Here is a 14657-nt window from a genome sequence, read left to right as displayed (position 1 = left end):
CCAGAATATTAGTAGATTATCCATCTTTACCACCTAAGCCCTGTTTTATACTTTAAAAATGTTTTATTTTCATTTTTTAATAGCGAAAATAGCCGCTCTACAAGGTCACAACATCTTGTGAGCTTGTAGGTCTCACAACACCTATGACATACCCAAAATAGGTAGGCCAAGTTGAAAGTGGTTTGTTGTAACTAGTAATTTGTCTCTGTCGGGTGGAAACCTCATATGTACAAGCTTGCGTTTCGAGCTTGCAGATCTGCTACTCTTGATGCTTTTGTGCGACGTGGTGGTACAATCAAGTAGGGCATTAATTTACGAAAAAACACAAAAAGTTAAAATATGGAGATGAGAGGTTTCTGCCCGACAGCAACGATTTGAAATCAACAAGACGGCATCCAATAACAGCGTGGCTTCCCTGTGCAGTCTGCAGCTATGGAGAGCTGGATTTTTGCACCGAGACGAAACGTCAGAAAAATATACCACAATGGAATAATGTAGTTGTGTTTTCCATCATGTATGACAATGTAATTAACCAACTAAAAAACTTTAAGATGAGATGCTGGAGCTGAAGATGAACTGTGTGAAAGATTAAAAAAACAGCAGCTGCACACTCGACACTGCAGATATCAGAATTTAATGCAAGCTTTCGGTCGTGTGACCTTCTTCAGGCCGTCATACACCGTATGACAATAAAATATAAAATGTTCAAAACGAGAATGTTGTGCTCATCCAGTTGTCGCTGGTGCAAGACAGGATAAGCAACAGTTTAAAACGGAAAATTCGAACAATTTGCCCTAAGGCGAGGAAGGCCAAATTGCTTGGCTGAAACGTTGTGGTGCGTGATGATGTAATGATGTGTAGAGGAGTCTCTGCACATCTCTAAAATTAGTCCTTTTAAGGAGCAGAGGACTTACTTGCCCTCTCTCCATCCATAACCACAGCACCATTAGTTCATCATGAGGTCACAGAATGGAAAAGCCATAATAGGTAAAAAAGCTTCACTCAGAATTACAGTAACAAAAAATAAAATGAACTTCAAATTTGAAGGTATGGGACCTATGCAGGCTTACAGGCTCCAGAAGTATTAAGATGTTTGTTTTACATAGCGTATAATAATCTGATGTTTAGAGTTTTGTATTATGTTTAAACCAGTATAACTTATTAAAGAACAAGGAATCATGTCCTGTACACAAATCACAAAACACAATAAAGTTGCACATATAGGAAATCATTTTTATTTCAAAAATCAGAGAAAGCGGGGGAAACAAACCCAACTAAACAGTGATATTTTAAAACTCTAGTTTGCCATCCAGGCAGCCCCCCCACCCCACCCCACCCCCATTTCCCTAATAAAAATGGTACATGTACTTTTTAAGTGTCCTGCACATTAAACCCTGATGATTGTCATATTTTTTGCAATACTTTTGCATATTCTGTTCAAAATAAGAATAAAAAAATAATGAACCGTCGGGAGCTTCAACTGATATAATTGTTCATGGACTTTATACTTTAAACTGCTACTCACTGAAGAAGACATGTCTAAAAGGAAGCTTCACTTCTGCCTAAAGTTGAAATCCCATCAGCCAGTTTCCCAGACATGTACTCAAATTTCCTCAACACATTAAACCACCTCTCAACGTGCATAAATCATTTAAAATAAAAACTTTTAAATGCTTGATAAATCTTTGAATTTCACTATGCATTGGACTATAATATGAAACATTTACACTATTTTGCTTTTAATGTTGTAACCTCTTTACATCACTGACATTGACCAGCACCAAAATGTTATGCCTGACCCCAAGATTTAAGTCACTGGTTAGCCATGGACAGACTAATTGTAGTTTCTACAATGTGATTGATTTAAACCCAGAACAGGCTAAATGTATGTTTTTTTTCATGTGCAATGTTGATGAAAAACCATTTGTCATTTCCATGTTTAATTCTTGTCAAGGAAACTGGCCTTACAACACCTCTGTTAAGAAAACAAGATAACAAATGTAGATGAACATTTTAGACCGTACTTCAAGGACTCATTGCAACTGAGTAATCTCTTGAGCTGCGGTACAATGTGTATTACTGATCACATAATGTCAATGCAGTGGGCTAGCTTTGATACAAGAGCTTCCCCAAAATGATAAGACATGACCCTTGGAAAATTCAAATGAATTGTTACCAGTTTTTCCCCCTTCTCATTTACCATGGTAATGAAGCAAAAATAATAATTCAATTAATTTAATCACCAGATACGAAGTCCTTTTAGCAAATCATATACTACAATTCAGTCAACCCCTTTCAATTTTACTGGTATAGAAGTGCAAACTTAAAAAAAAGCTGTGTGGCGCTTTTCAATCAAACTTCAATATCACAAAAATAGCTGTCATCAAATGCTTCATCATACTCTTCCAGAAATTAATCTTCAGATATACATGTAAACAATATGTATTTATTTTTTAAATCAACATTTTTGGAAGTAAAATATTCCTAGAAATATTATATTTAGCAATGTATGCTGAACCAAGAACCACATGTATCGGATAGATGGATCTTAAAAGGACCTCTTGACATTTTTAAACTCCTTCCAGGTAAAGTGATAATAAATCACATCTGTATATTAAAGAATGAGGCTGGCGTAATTTTGCTTTTTTCCCTCTTTTTCTCATAAGCATACAGTAGCTTATGAAAAACCCCAACATTACAATGAATTTCTTCTGCTAACAAGTATGGTCCATCTAGCCAACACCAAATATACAGTAGCTTGTGTCCAGGAATGGTCGAGTGTCAAAAAATAAACATATCTACAAGCCCACAACATGCCGTGACGCATAGTGAGCTTGTAGATTGGCTATTTTTGGCGCACGACTCTGGTGTGACGAAGTATGAGTCAGGAGTAAAAGTTGTGAAAAACCTTTCACAACTTTATTCCTCAATGTGTAGGTTGTAGAATCATAATACATTATTGATCCATCTCGCATATTCTGGCATACATATTTATGATTTGCACAATATATTTTCTCTCCATCCATCCATTCATTGACCTATCCAGATTAAAGAGGAACAGGGGGGCTACTTCAAAGACCAGAGGAGGCTTATGGGTCAACAATGACATTACTAGCAGTGAAAAGTGAAGATTATGACAACAGTCCTGACTTGTAGCTACAGTGCATCTGTTGTTGGCTAGAAAGATGGAACATAGTTGCTAGTAGGACAATAATTGCATTGTACGTTTGTCTTTTTTGTAAGCTGTGCTAACAAGGAGAACAATACAATTACGCCAGCCTTTAAGAGTTTTACCATTTACCAAGAATACTTTTTAGGACAGGTGACAGTTACTGCATGTATGTGTAAGAGGAGGGAGACGTGCACTTCTTGACTCGATCAGGCTTAACCACTTAAACTCTATACAAATACATAGCAGACTCTGGAGTCCCACAAGGCTATATGACTACTCCTTTTTCCCCCTCTACCGAATATAACCCATCTACAAGCTCTCATAGGTCTGCTGTTTTCGCAGAATGTTTTCCCCCAGAATTAGGGATGCTAGGGTTCATGTGGTTAAAGTCTTAGTCCAGTCCACAGCAGTTATTCGCAACGCAACAAGTTGCAACTGCATCCACTTGCGTCAGAATCACCAAACTGCATTAAGACTGCTGCAACTGGCTACGAGTTGCATTGCAAATCTTTGGCGTGGACTGGGCTTTAAAGACTTGTGTTATGGCACCATCTGGAGATGAAACTCAAGTGATACTTTTAATTATATGCATCCAAATGGGTGGAGATAAAAACCCATTGCTCAACACCACCACCGAGAGGCCTGGCCCTGGATCCTACAGACAGCACCACAGGAAAAAGAAAATCAAACATCTATTGTAACCACTTTAACCATTATTTTATACTTTGGCTTTAAAAAAAATAGCAGATATACAAGCTCATAGCGCGTCACTTTGTGCCACATGAGCTTAAGATCTGCTATTTTTGAAAAAACATTTTTGCAAATCTTGGAATATATATATATATATAGATTTTAAAAGTTTTTTAACTCATATCTTTGCTTCTGGGGGTCCCTGGAACCAACTATTTTGAGATGGGGGTCCGTGGCCTAATACATTTAATATATATATTGGGGGTCCTTGACATGAAAAAGTTTATGAACCACGGATATAGCAACTTAAGTTTTTCAGAAAACTGTTAGGATTTAGAAGACATTCTTAGAAACAGCTTCAGATCTTAATGGGTTATGTTACCAGCAGGTTGTAGTCTCGTGTAGCCAGACGATATCGAAATCGCCTAACTGTACGTACGTCTGGGGAAATCCAAATTAAATTTATGGGCTAGATGCCACAACTTTGATGTCTACTGTGTTGGAAACCAATCCTGACACGTCTCAATATGAAGGAACGCCCTCAAGTCTTTGCGTTGGTTCTGTAATCCTGCTATTTATTTTTTTATCCATCCAGTTCAAGCCCCTACATCGAATTTAGATGTTACTAGACGTATCTGTAGGTAGAGATTTCCAATCTCCATACGAGACTAGGGTTGTTGACATGAACAGATGGAATAAAGAAAATCACCCCCACCCTTCTGTAATTTCTGTAGTGCATTTTGACAGGATGAGTCTCTGATGTACAGTATATATATATATACGTTATGTTCTAGCAGCTGATGTCAAATGGCACTTAAGATAAAGGGTGGAAGCAAACTGAAAAAGAGATTAGTGATGTTCATAACATTTTCAGGAACAAATCAAGTAATCTGAAGTCAAGGTTATTAAGGAAACTGGAAAAAAAAAGAGGAGTAAAACCTCCACAACAAAAAAGCCAAATGTCAAGGTGTCCCTTTAAACCTATGAAACCTTACCAAAAGTGCTTATTTTATGTTTCAGGAGTACAAAGGGAAATGCCACAAATAATCATGTATGTCATATGACATACGGTACATGACAGTCCAATATTAATGTTCAAGGACGGTAACCAAGGAGCTATACTTGATCCTGTGATTCCATTAAGATGCATGTGTGTGCACCAATGTTTGAGTTTTTATAATGTATGGAACTTTATTTTTGTTATCAGTTATGAATAGGAAGATGTACCCTACCTACATAAAAAAAATGAAAATAAAGAATGATTGTATAATCTTTGCCAAATAGCCCAGTTCTAAATAGTATTACATTAGATTCTCAAATTTCTGCCTATGGAGTCGTTCCTCCTCTCAAATTATATTAACATGATACCTTAAATGATTTTAGGATTAATTCCTGTTTAAAAGGACAATTCTGTTTATATTCAGAATTACATTCCGTAGAGACCGAAAATCAAACCCAAAACCCAACTTTGATACTAACTTAGTTAAAAGCAATATAAACTGCAAGGAAAAAAGTTGCTTAAATTATAAATATCATCGACCAAACAAGGCAAAGGGGTTTGTGTGACTTTAGTAATTTCGCTTCCGTTCTGAAAAATGACTATCATTTTTGGCATGTTGGCTAATGTCAACAATTTAACTATCTAGCACGTCTTGGTAAACAAGCACGGCCATGTTGCCGTCTTGAGAAGTGCACTTTCTTTTTTTGTCACTAAATCTAAGCAACGCATATCGCGCAACAATTAGCAATGTTACGAAGCTGCATTTCAATAAATGTGGGGGGGAAATAGTCCTTTCACTATTTGTAGATTTGGGTCAGAAATATTGTGACTTGTAGGTTCAGATTCATTCCTTAAACTGGGTGAGCAAGTGACAGCTGTAAAAGTAGGCCCACACAGGTCACTAGTGCACACATCAAGGTAATGCTGAAGCAGTTAGAACTGCGCAGATCAACATCTTTCAACGTTATGTTCATGGTAAAATTAACCAAAGAAAACATTCCAACAGGCCTTTGTCATCTCCACAATTTCTTGCACTGTATTAACCGACACCATAACAGAAACAACCCTATGCAAAACAATAACACAAGTTAGAGAGAACCAAAGTTTAAAATTGCAAGTGAATAAATCATGCATGCAATGCAGGATTTGGCAGGAAATTAAGACAGGAAAAATATGTTTTTCATTGCAGAATTCTGACAGTTCAATGCCAAGGCTACAGTCTTCTTACAGACCAACTAAAAGATAAATGAGTGGGGGGGGAAAAAGCACCATCGCTGCCATCTTCTAACCCCTCCATCAATACTTCAATTGGGGCAAGTTATTCATCTTCGTGATCCAGGCTCTCTCCTTTGGCTAACGCCATGTTGGCTGTCTGAATGGCAGCCCTGCCCACATGAATCTACCCGAGTTCAACTCATGAAGGGCAGCTCTTGGCACGCCGGCGGGCAGGCGAGAGACAAACATGGCCATTATTCGTTCCTGTTCCCGGTTGCTATGGTGATAAATCAAGACATCAACAGGGTTCACCTCTGAAAAGGCTTACGGACCTTCTTTTTCCGTCGAGGAGCAGGTTTGCCGCTTTCCGTCCACGGCGTCTCACCGGGCTCCGGCCGATGGCCCCCTGGCACGAAGAAGCCTGTCTGAGCTTGGGGAGGGGTGAATGGTGGAGCCCCAGCCCCGGCCCCAGGGGACTGATGGTGAGATGGACCCGAGGGGAAGAAGCCCCCGTTGGCAGCCATGTCATTGACGGGCCCTCCCTGAAAGATTCGGTTGAAGAAGTCCTGTAAATCTGCAGGGTTGCTCGGACCTGGACCGTTTTCAGAGGTTGTCCTGAAAAAAGACATGGACAGATATTTTCCCTTTTTTCAAATCTGCCGACTGTTGCGTAAACAAATACATTTATATTCTGGTGTCAACCCGACCAATGTCAGATTTTTTGGGTCTGATGCCAATCCTGATTTTGGAGAGTTCTACACCTCCGATTACTGATATTTTGACCAATATTTTGTAACAAAAAATCCTGATTTGATTCTAGTTTCATTTAACATAAGCGAAAAAATACGAATAAAGAAATAACATTTTTTTAGATAACAAAATAAACAAATCAGATAAACTTTATTTTATTTACCGGTAAATACTTAAGGCTTATTCAAAAATGTTCAAAAATAGCTGATCTACAAGCTCACAACACGCCGCAATGGGTTATAAATGTGCCACCATCATAGGGATAGCAGGTTGGAAGTGTTGAAAAATAAATCGCCAAATCAAGCATCAAAATAAGTTGAATAATGGCCGATGTATCTCTGCCAAACCAAAACATTGGCCAGGCTCTACTCACTTTCAGGGGGACTTACCTCTGTCTCGTGGTGGTGGAGGTGCTGCTGTTCTTTGAACCAAAGGAGATGTGATACGGTACGCGGTGCGTGTCTGGAGAGATACCTATTCTTTGGCAACCGGCCCACTCTGAAACATGAGCACAGAGAGAGCAAGTCAAAACGGATAGCAACGCTTTGCTGCCAGATAAACAAAAATTACCTCCTTTGTCTGTCTAACTAGACACCCTAAGGCCTTGCATAACATTCCTGTACTCTCTCTCCTACGGCATCCATCCTCCCACGTCCCTTACGCTTTACTCCAACCACTGCATAAAATACAAGCATTTAACCCATTTAGACCTGGAAAGCCTAAGTTGTTATACCTTTCAATCCAGGAAAGCATCTGTGTAATTTTAGATGTTGCTATATATATAGATTTAGCAACATGATTTTTCCTTTAGATTTTTTGGGGAATAAAGAATAGAATTTTTTACAGAAACCTTAGGTTAGGATTTAGAAGGTGTTTTTTAAAATTGGCCTCAGGTCTAAATGGGTTAATGGACCTCCATGATGGTATACCTCCTACTTTCAAAATACTAAAACACAGCCAGTTTAATATGCATTCACCACGGACACCCATTTGATAAGGTTTTAATAACTAGAACCCCAATCTACTACACTGTAAAATCCTCAGTGTTTATTTAGCTCTGAGTGTACAAATGGAACCAAATGACCCTTAAGGGTCCATTTGGTTCCTAACTATCGTTTATTTGGCTGGGGTCCCCCTGGAACCCTCTCAAGGACTGTGTTGTAACTCGACTTGAAAGTGTTGTAACTCGACTTGAATTACAACACAGTCCTTGAGAGGGTTCAAGAGGGACCCCCAGCTATCACATCCCACGGAGGAACTTCAGTTTTCAACTTCACCCGGCTGAGTGCTGCCCACAGAGGAGCGCGGACGGGGGAACAGTTAGGGGTTAAGTGTCTTCGCTCAAGGACACTTCGACACATTGCTGAGAGCTGAAATCGTACCTAGGACCTCCGGGACCTCCGCAGTGCTGTGCGGGCTCACTAAACATTCAGCTATGGCCGCCATAAGTTTCAATGGAAGCTACTAGGCCCTAGTGTTAAGGGAAACTTCGCCGACATTCCGAACGCCGTCTGATGATGCGAGTCAACGCGTTTGGCATCATCGGGTTTACACTTCCAAATTTTGTGGAGAAATACACATAAGACATAAGGTATCCCCCTCCCCCCACAATGATCTCTTCACATCAGATTCAGGTTCAGATTCAAAATCGGCGGAATTTCCCCTAAGGATCACTGACTTCAGCCGACTAACATTATTAATAATATTAATAATGTTATTATTAACTAATAATATTATTTCTGAAGGAGGAAAGAACATATTCTGGAAATATATGTATTTTCACCTGTAATATCATAGACCTTGTTGTCCATACAGGCAAAGTATGTGATCCGTAGGCCCAACATGCTGGACTCGGCCCACAGATCTCCCTCCTCAGCACTGTGGTAGCCGTTGCACTCCGCACAAAATCTAGCTTCAGCAGGCTCACGATTCATCTCAAATCTCCTGCAAACAGATCGGTCAACAATATGAATACTGTTCTTACTGGACTGGAGTCATGTTTACAATGCATGACCAAACAATCCAACCATCATAAGTAATCATGATGCGTTTTATGCTGTTTGTTTTGCTTATCAGTGTCAGAAAATGTTATTACTCGTGCTGTGTTCACACTAGCAGTGACAAAAGGGAAAGGCTACAAGTCACATCCAATTCCCTGTGCACTTTTAGTTTATGCAGTGTGCAACGACGCAACACGTTGTGAGCCTGTACATCAGCCATTTTTGTCATTTTTGTGCGACACTGTTGTACTACAAAGCATTAAATATCGGGCTTCAGTGGGTAACGCAGTCGATTCAAAAATATATTGGAATAAATGAATAAAAATACAATTATAAAAAAGTTAATAAAACATGCCATTCAAAAAAAGTAATCGATGGAATTATCGCTAAGAAAATAAACAACAGCTGCAGCCCTGGTTTTGTAGCTTTGTCGCCGCTAGTGTGAACTTGGACAGCATCAGATAGTAGCAGTAGTTTCCATGGATTAAAGCAAAATACAATCTCACTGAAAATGTTTGTATGACCAAGTCCTAAATAATGTGCGATTCGTGAAACGGTGTAAATGGAGCTCTCCCACACGAGCGCTCCTAAACAATTATTAACACAATATGTCAAATTATGATGTTTTAGTAATATTGTTCCTGCTGCTCTACATACTACCAACCAGGTGAAGAAATCACAGATTGAGAGGCTTTAACCTTTGCTTTTACAGTATATGAATATGAAATATCCGAGACTATGAAGATTTTATGGAAGATGCTTCTGAACATATTGCTACCACTTCAAATGCTCTAAAAAATAATAACCTAAAATAGCTTATCTACAAGAGCATTGAGAGCTTATAGATAGGCTATTTTCGCTGCGCAACATGCTTCCATATAAGATGCTGGCTTCATATGGAATCCGAATGACTGAAATCAGTTTGTGGCAACTGAGAACTTTAATCCATGAGTTTCAGAGCTGTTCAGTGTCAGTGACATACTTGTGCTTGCCCTCACACTTGGTACACATCATGGTGTTCATGGCTTCTTTCAGGTCGTCCTGCAGCTTTGTGAGGAACTCGTTCATGGACTTTGAGAGCTCTGTTGCTGCCATGCGCTTCCTGTTGAGTGAAGACAGAACTTTCAGTGATGTGCCATGATTACTTGAATAGCATTATGCAACACCTTGATCATCAACATGAATCAAGGAACAATTGCATGGAATTCAATACAAATCAACAAAGAAAGAAAGAAAGTCAAGAAAACATCAAAATGGTACATAGTTGTGCACATCCACAAACCAATTCAGACAGGTGCTGGATGAAAAGAAGACAAATCATAAAAGACACAGAGAAGATCACTGCAGCTCCTTTAAAGTGGTTTAATTGATATTTTTGTTGAAATAAGTGTTAAATAGCTTTATATTCCGATTGTAATCATATTCATTACTACATAGTGTTTGTTCAGAAGCAGGGGTCTCCCTGTCTCTTCAGTACTCTCTAGTAAACAGAAAATACATTTTCAGTTCAGGATACCAATTTTATCCATTCGGGAGAGAGAACTCAGACGATAGGTTCCAGGATGAACAAGTGAATTTGTGAAAGTCATGAAATAGACAAAATTGAAAGTAACACTATAACATTGAAGCTAATCAATTATCTTTGTGGGGTTGTAATGCAGGAATGATACCATCATTTGTGTGGCTCTGTTCACAAACTGCACACAATAAATTAGCACCCGTATTCTGGCCATGTCATGTCATAATAGGCAAACATTCCCCCCCCCCAAAAAAAGCAGATGTACAATCTTGCAATACGACGTGTTGCGAGCTGGTAGATTGGCTGTTTTCAGAGAGATTTGGTGTAGAAAGAACAAAGGAGAGGACCAAGTACGGAGCCCTGGGCTATTTCGGTCGATGAAGTATATAGGGTTTAAGGGGTTAATAAATACTCACAGTTCATACTCTCTCCTCGTTTCAGGGTTACTGACAATATCCCATGCAGCTCTCAATACCTTGAACGCCTCTCCTGCACGTGGGTGCTTATTTTTGTCTGGGTGAACCTAAGGAGGAAAGGACAGAAGACAGGTGGCATGAGATTAAAGGCTATATATCAATATTATATCAACATTGTGATGAGACAAGATATCGTTGCCTTTTACCGTTTTTAAAAGGCTGCGTCACTCACAGCAAAGTGATGTAATTTTCGGAACTTACCTGTAACCTGACTGTTTTAGCTGTTCTATTATTTGCCTCCGATCATTACTTATCAAAACCTTATTGTATAAATATTTTGTGTATGAAAGCACCAGGTCATCCCCACAACATCGCAATTTATATGATCAGATCTAAGAAAAAGCTATTTTAGTGTGATACAACTTATGGCTACGTTTTAATAAAGGAGGCATAGGTTATATAGTGTACCACCCTGCAGTACATACATACACACCTGGACAGCCAGCTGTCTGTAAGCCCTTTTTAGCTCAGTTTCAGTAGCATGAACCTCAACGCCAAGCACTGCAAAGGGGTCAAGCTCTTCTTCCGGAACCTGAGCCAAGGCCAGGAGTCTCTCCAGCTCCTGGTCTGGCTGGTATCTCCCCGTCCTGCCAGGTGACTCGGGGTTGGACGGAGGCGCTCTCTTGAACCAGTTGGACGGAGGCGCTCTCTTGAACCAGTTTTTGACTTTCACAAACTGGGAGCCCACCATCTTCCAGAACCTTGAGTCCTGCAACGCCGTCCACCATCGTTTCCCCCTCTCCCCCCCGAGTCGGACCACCACACGCTTCGCCAACTGGGACCCCAAAAGTACCAGGATGCAGAATATCGCAAAACAAGACATGGAAGCCTCCTTTACCCACTTGACTGACTTTAAAGTCCTGTCGACCACGCCTGATCCTTTGCTCCTCGTCCACTCCAGAATCTGCCAAGCGTCCGCTTTCATTCCAGGGACGTCCGTGACCCTCGCCAGGAGCTGCAGCACAAAGTTATACAGCGCCATCCCTCCGGCCTCCACGCCGACGCCACAGTTATGCGTCAGCGTGACGATGAGCTCGATCACTATGTGGATGCAGGACATGCACCAGGTGCTGAGCGACTCCGACAGCATCTCCCTCAGGGCCAGGACAAACTGACCGCCCGTGCGCCTGCGACCCCGGCTCTGCTGATGGTGATAGTTGCGTCTCCTGGTCTGCTTGTGCCTGCTGCCGCTCGATGATGCGAGACTGCCTTTTGGTGGGACGGAGGAGGGAGCAGGAGTAGTACAGGATGAACTGCTTGGCTCTGAACCACTGTTCCTGGATCTGCACCTCTTCCCGGTTCCCGGGTTCCTCCAGCCAGACTCCCCGTTCATGTCCTGCTCTTTTGTAGAATCGTTTAGGCTTTCACCTTGTCCGTCTTCCTCTTCTAGATCCGTCATCTTATAGCCCTCGGAGGCTTGCTCATCGAAGATGATTTGTTCAACAGAAATCTCTTCTGTGTCCTCGTTGCCCTCCCCAGTGGTTCCACAGCTCTCGGTTTCTCCATTTCCTGATGCTAGTGGCACAGGCGTGGCTAGGTCCGGGGTGTCGGTGTCCTGAGGGCTGGATTGCAGACATTCCGTTAAGACCGGCTCCTCACTTGGTTGTTCACAGTCCTCCTCAGTCCCTCCGACTTCACACCAACTGGGCTTTGTCGTTGAAGTGGAACCACTGGTGGTGACCGGGTTGCCATCAGGGCTCTCGTCCTCATTATCTACAATGCTGTCCATCTCCTTGTCAGCTGTCTCTTTTTCCATTTTCCCTCTTAGCCTCTTGATTTGCTTCTGTGAGAATTAAGTGTCATTGGAGGTGAAAGTGCCTGTTAAAGCCTGCACGAGACACACTCTGTCAACATTTTCCCCAAATTCTCACGAGAAGAGAACAAGACTCTGGATTGACTGAAGGCAAGTGTCATTTCCACAATGTCAAAAGCCACTTCCAGGCGTGCATCAAAAAGGCTTTCTTCCACCACCACCAGTCACATTATGGGGTGAATCCTTCTTCTTTTAATCTGAAAAAAACAAGCAAACAGATCTAAAGTTAAACATACACACCCCCTCTGAACAAGCCATTTGGTTTTCATTAGGAATGAAACCCCTTCAAAATAAAACAAGGTGTTTCTGCGATGGCAGTTAATCAATAGGTTTCACATCATGTTAATTAAAAGGAAAAACATTAACCAAAAGGTTTCACTTCTTGTTAATTGAAAGGAAAAACATTAACCAATAGGTTTCACTTTATGTTAATTGAAAGGGAAAAACATTAACCAATAGGATTCATTTCAAGTGAAGTGAAAACCCTAGAATAATTCAGTATTGGAAATTAATGTTGAATGATCATGTAACTTTATTTATTTTTTGAGTGTTAGAGTTTGGAAGCGCTTGTTGGAAATCACTCAACGGTCCTGCGTACCAACTGTTTCGAAATTGCAAATAATGCAGGAGGCAGCAAGACGTTGCTTTAGTTGAGAACGAGTGCATCCAAACTCACCTGCACAGAATCTTGACAGAAAGTGGCTCATAACACGTCTACGCCCTACGGTGGAGTTTTATTAAAAAAAAACTTGACAGATACAAAGATGATAATCCAAGCTTTCCGTACAGCTGCAATCTTGGTGAGTTTAACGTCGTTTAATACAATCAGATCAGACTTTTCTGTTTGTATGAATGGGCTGTCAAGGGTCTACAACTATAGATGCCAGATATTAAAAATAGCATTGTATTTAGAGTTGCTTGCGGCTAGACATTCAGGTAGCCTAAGGCAGTGTGTCTAATATTCTTTCTAGACAGATGGCTATTGACTTATGTAGGCCAGCTAATAACCTTTCTATATACAGATAGTTTGCTTTATTTAATGTTGGGCAGTGACAGCTGTCACAAAACAGCCATGAAGGGCCATGAGGACATAACCACTCCAACCACCTTTTTGACTTCCTTGTATAGCAGATAGCAGATCTGCAAGCTCACATCCGCGTTGTGAGCTTGTAGATCTGCTATGTTCGCCGATTGCTCAATTTTCGGCGCTAGGGGTTCGTGTTAACTTATAACGAACTTCAGGAAGATTTGTAATTGATTGATTGAATACTTTATCAACAGTTTGCCAAAAAAAAGCCACGATGGCACAGATGTATACTAAAGCGTGCTAAAAAGGATAATAACCAAGATAAGCCCAGGGCTTGTTTCCATTAAGGTCTGTGTATTCAATTCATCGAGAGATTTAAAAGACAAACAATCTGATGATTAAAATGATCATCTCTTAAAGAAAAACGCCGCCTCAGATCATGCAAAAAAATAAAGATGGTTCTGCCTGGAGGAGAGAAAGTGACACATCATGAGAAGCAACGCGTTTAGCAGCAGGAAGGAAGAGCCCAGTAGTAGCAGCTATATGCTAACTGTGATGCTAGCTGAGATTTCCTTCACAAGTGTTAGCATGGAAGCTAAAGCTGAAATGATTTGCGACCAAAACCGTTCAAGCAACGATGTGAATGGTTTCCATGTGGTGTTGGTATATAAAGTGTGTGTTGTGCCTCTTACCGTTAGTGGTGCGTTGTGTTTAGCTAACAGTGTGTCAGCCAGCTGATGATACGTGTTGTTTTCCTCTGCTACTTTCAGCTCCTCTTCTTCTTCTACACTACTACTTAGTTTTCTTCTTCTCCTTCTTCCTGTTTATTTTGTGCCTTTTGGAGCGTATTACCGCCACCTACTGACACAAAGTTTGAAAATACCGTTAATCACTTTCAACGGGTATATGTCATTAAATATAAAATATGACCATCAGAACATAAAATAAAATTATATATATATATATTTTTTTTTAAGGAAATGGAAAAAATACAT

At 40.5% G+C, this 14657-nt stretch overlaps 1 protein-coding gene across 1 annotated transcript; it reads right to left on the bottom strand.

Moving 5' to 3' along the window:
* Window positions 1-86: 86 nt before the first annotated feature.
* Window positions 87-14447, bottom strand: dnajc14 (DnaJ (Hsp40) homolog, subfamily C, member 14). Its single transcript, XM_080424403.1, has 7 exons — window positions 14355-14447; window positions 11256-12832; window positions 10763-10869; window positions 9810-9929; window positions 8611-8771; window positions 7217-7325; window positions 87-6692 (listed from the first exon to the last, which is right to left on the bottom strand). The coding sequence occupies exons 2-7, from the start codon at window positions 12576-12578 to the stop codon at window positions 6386-6388; spliced, it is 2127 nt and encodes a 708-aa protein (XP_080280529.1). The 5' UTR covers window positions 12579-12832; window positions 14355-14447; the 3' UTR covers window positions 87-6385.
* Between the last annotated feature and the right edge of the window lie 210 nt (window positions 14448-14657).

This window comes from Gymnoscopelus braueri (assembly GCF_963280865.1).
Source record: "Gymnoscopelus braueri genome assembly, chromosome: 3".
Classification (NCBI taxonomy): Eukaryota; Metazoa; Chordata; class Actinopteri; order Myctophiformes; family Myctophidae; genus Gymnoscopelus; species Gymnoscopelus braueri.
The sequence above is the reverse complement of the archived record's forward strand: the minus strand, read 5'-3'. Positions and strand labels throughout refer to the sequence as shown.

Coding starts and splice junctions, on each gene's coding strand:
- dnajc14 (XM_080424403.1), bottom strand. CDS start 12,578: ATGGAAAAAGAGACAGCTGACAAGGAGATGGACAGCATTGTAGATAAT. Junction 9,930..10,762: donor ACGAGGAGAGAGTATGAACT/GTGAGTATTTAT, acceptor TTCACTCAACAG/GAAGCGCATGGCAGCAACAG. Junction 8,772..9,809: donor AAGTGTGAGGGCAAGCACAA/GTATGTCACTGA, acceptor ATCTGTTTGCAG/GAGATTTGAGATGAATCGTG.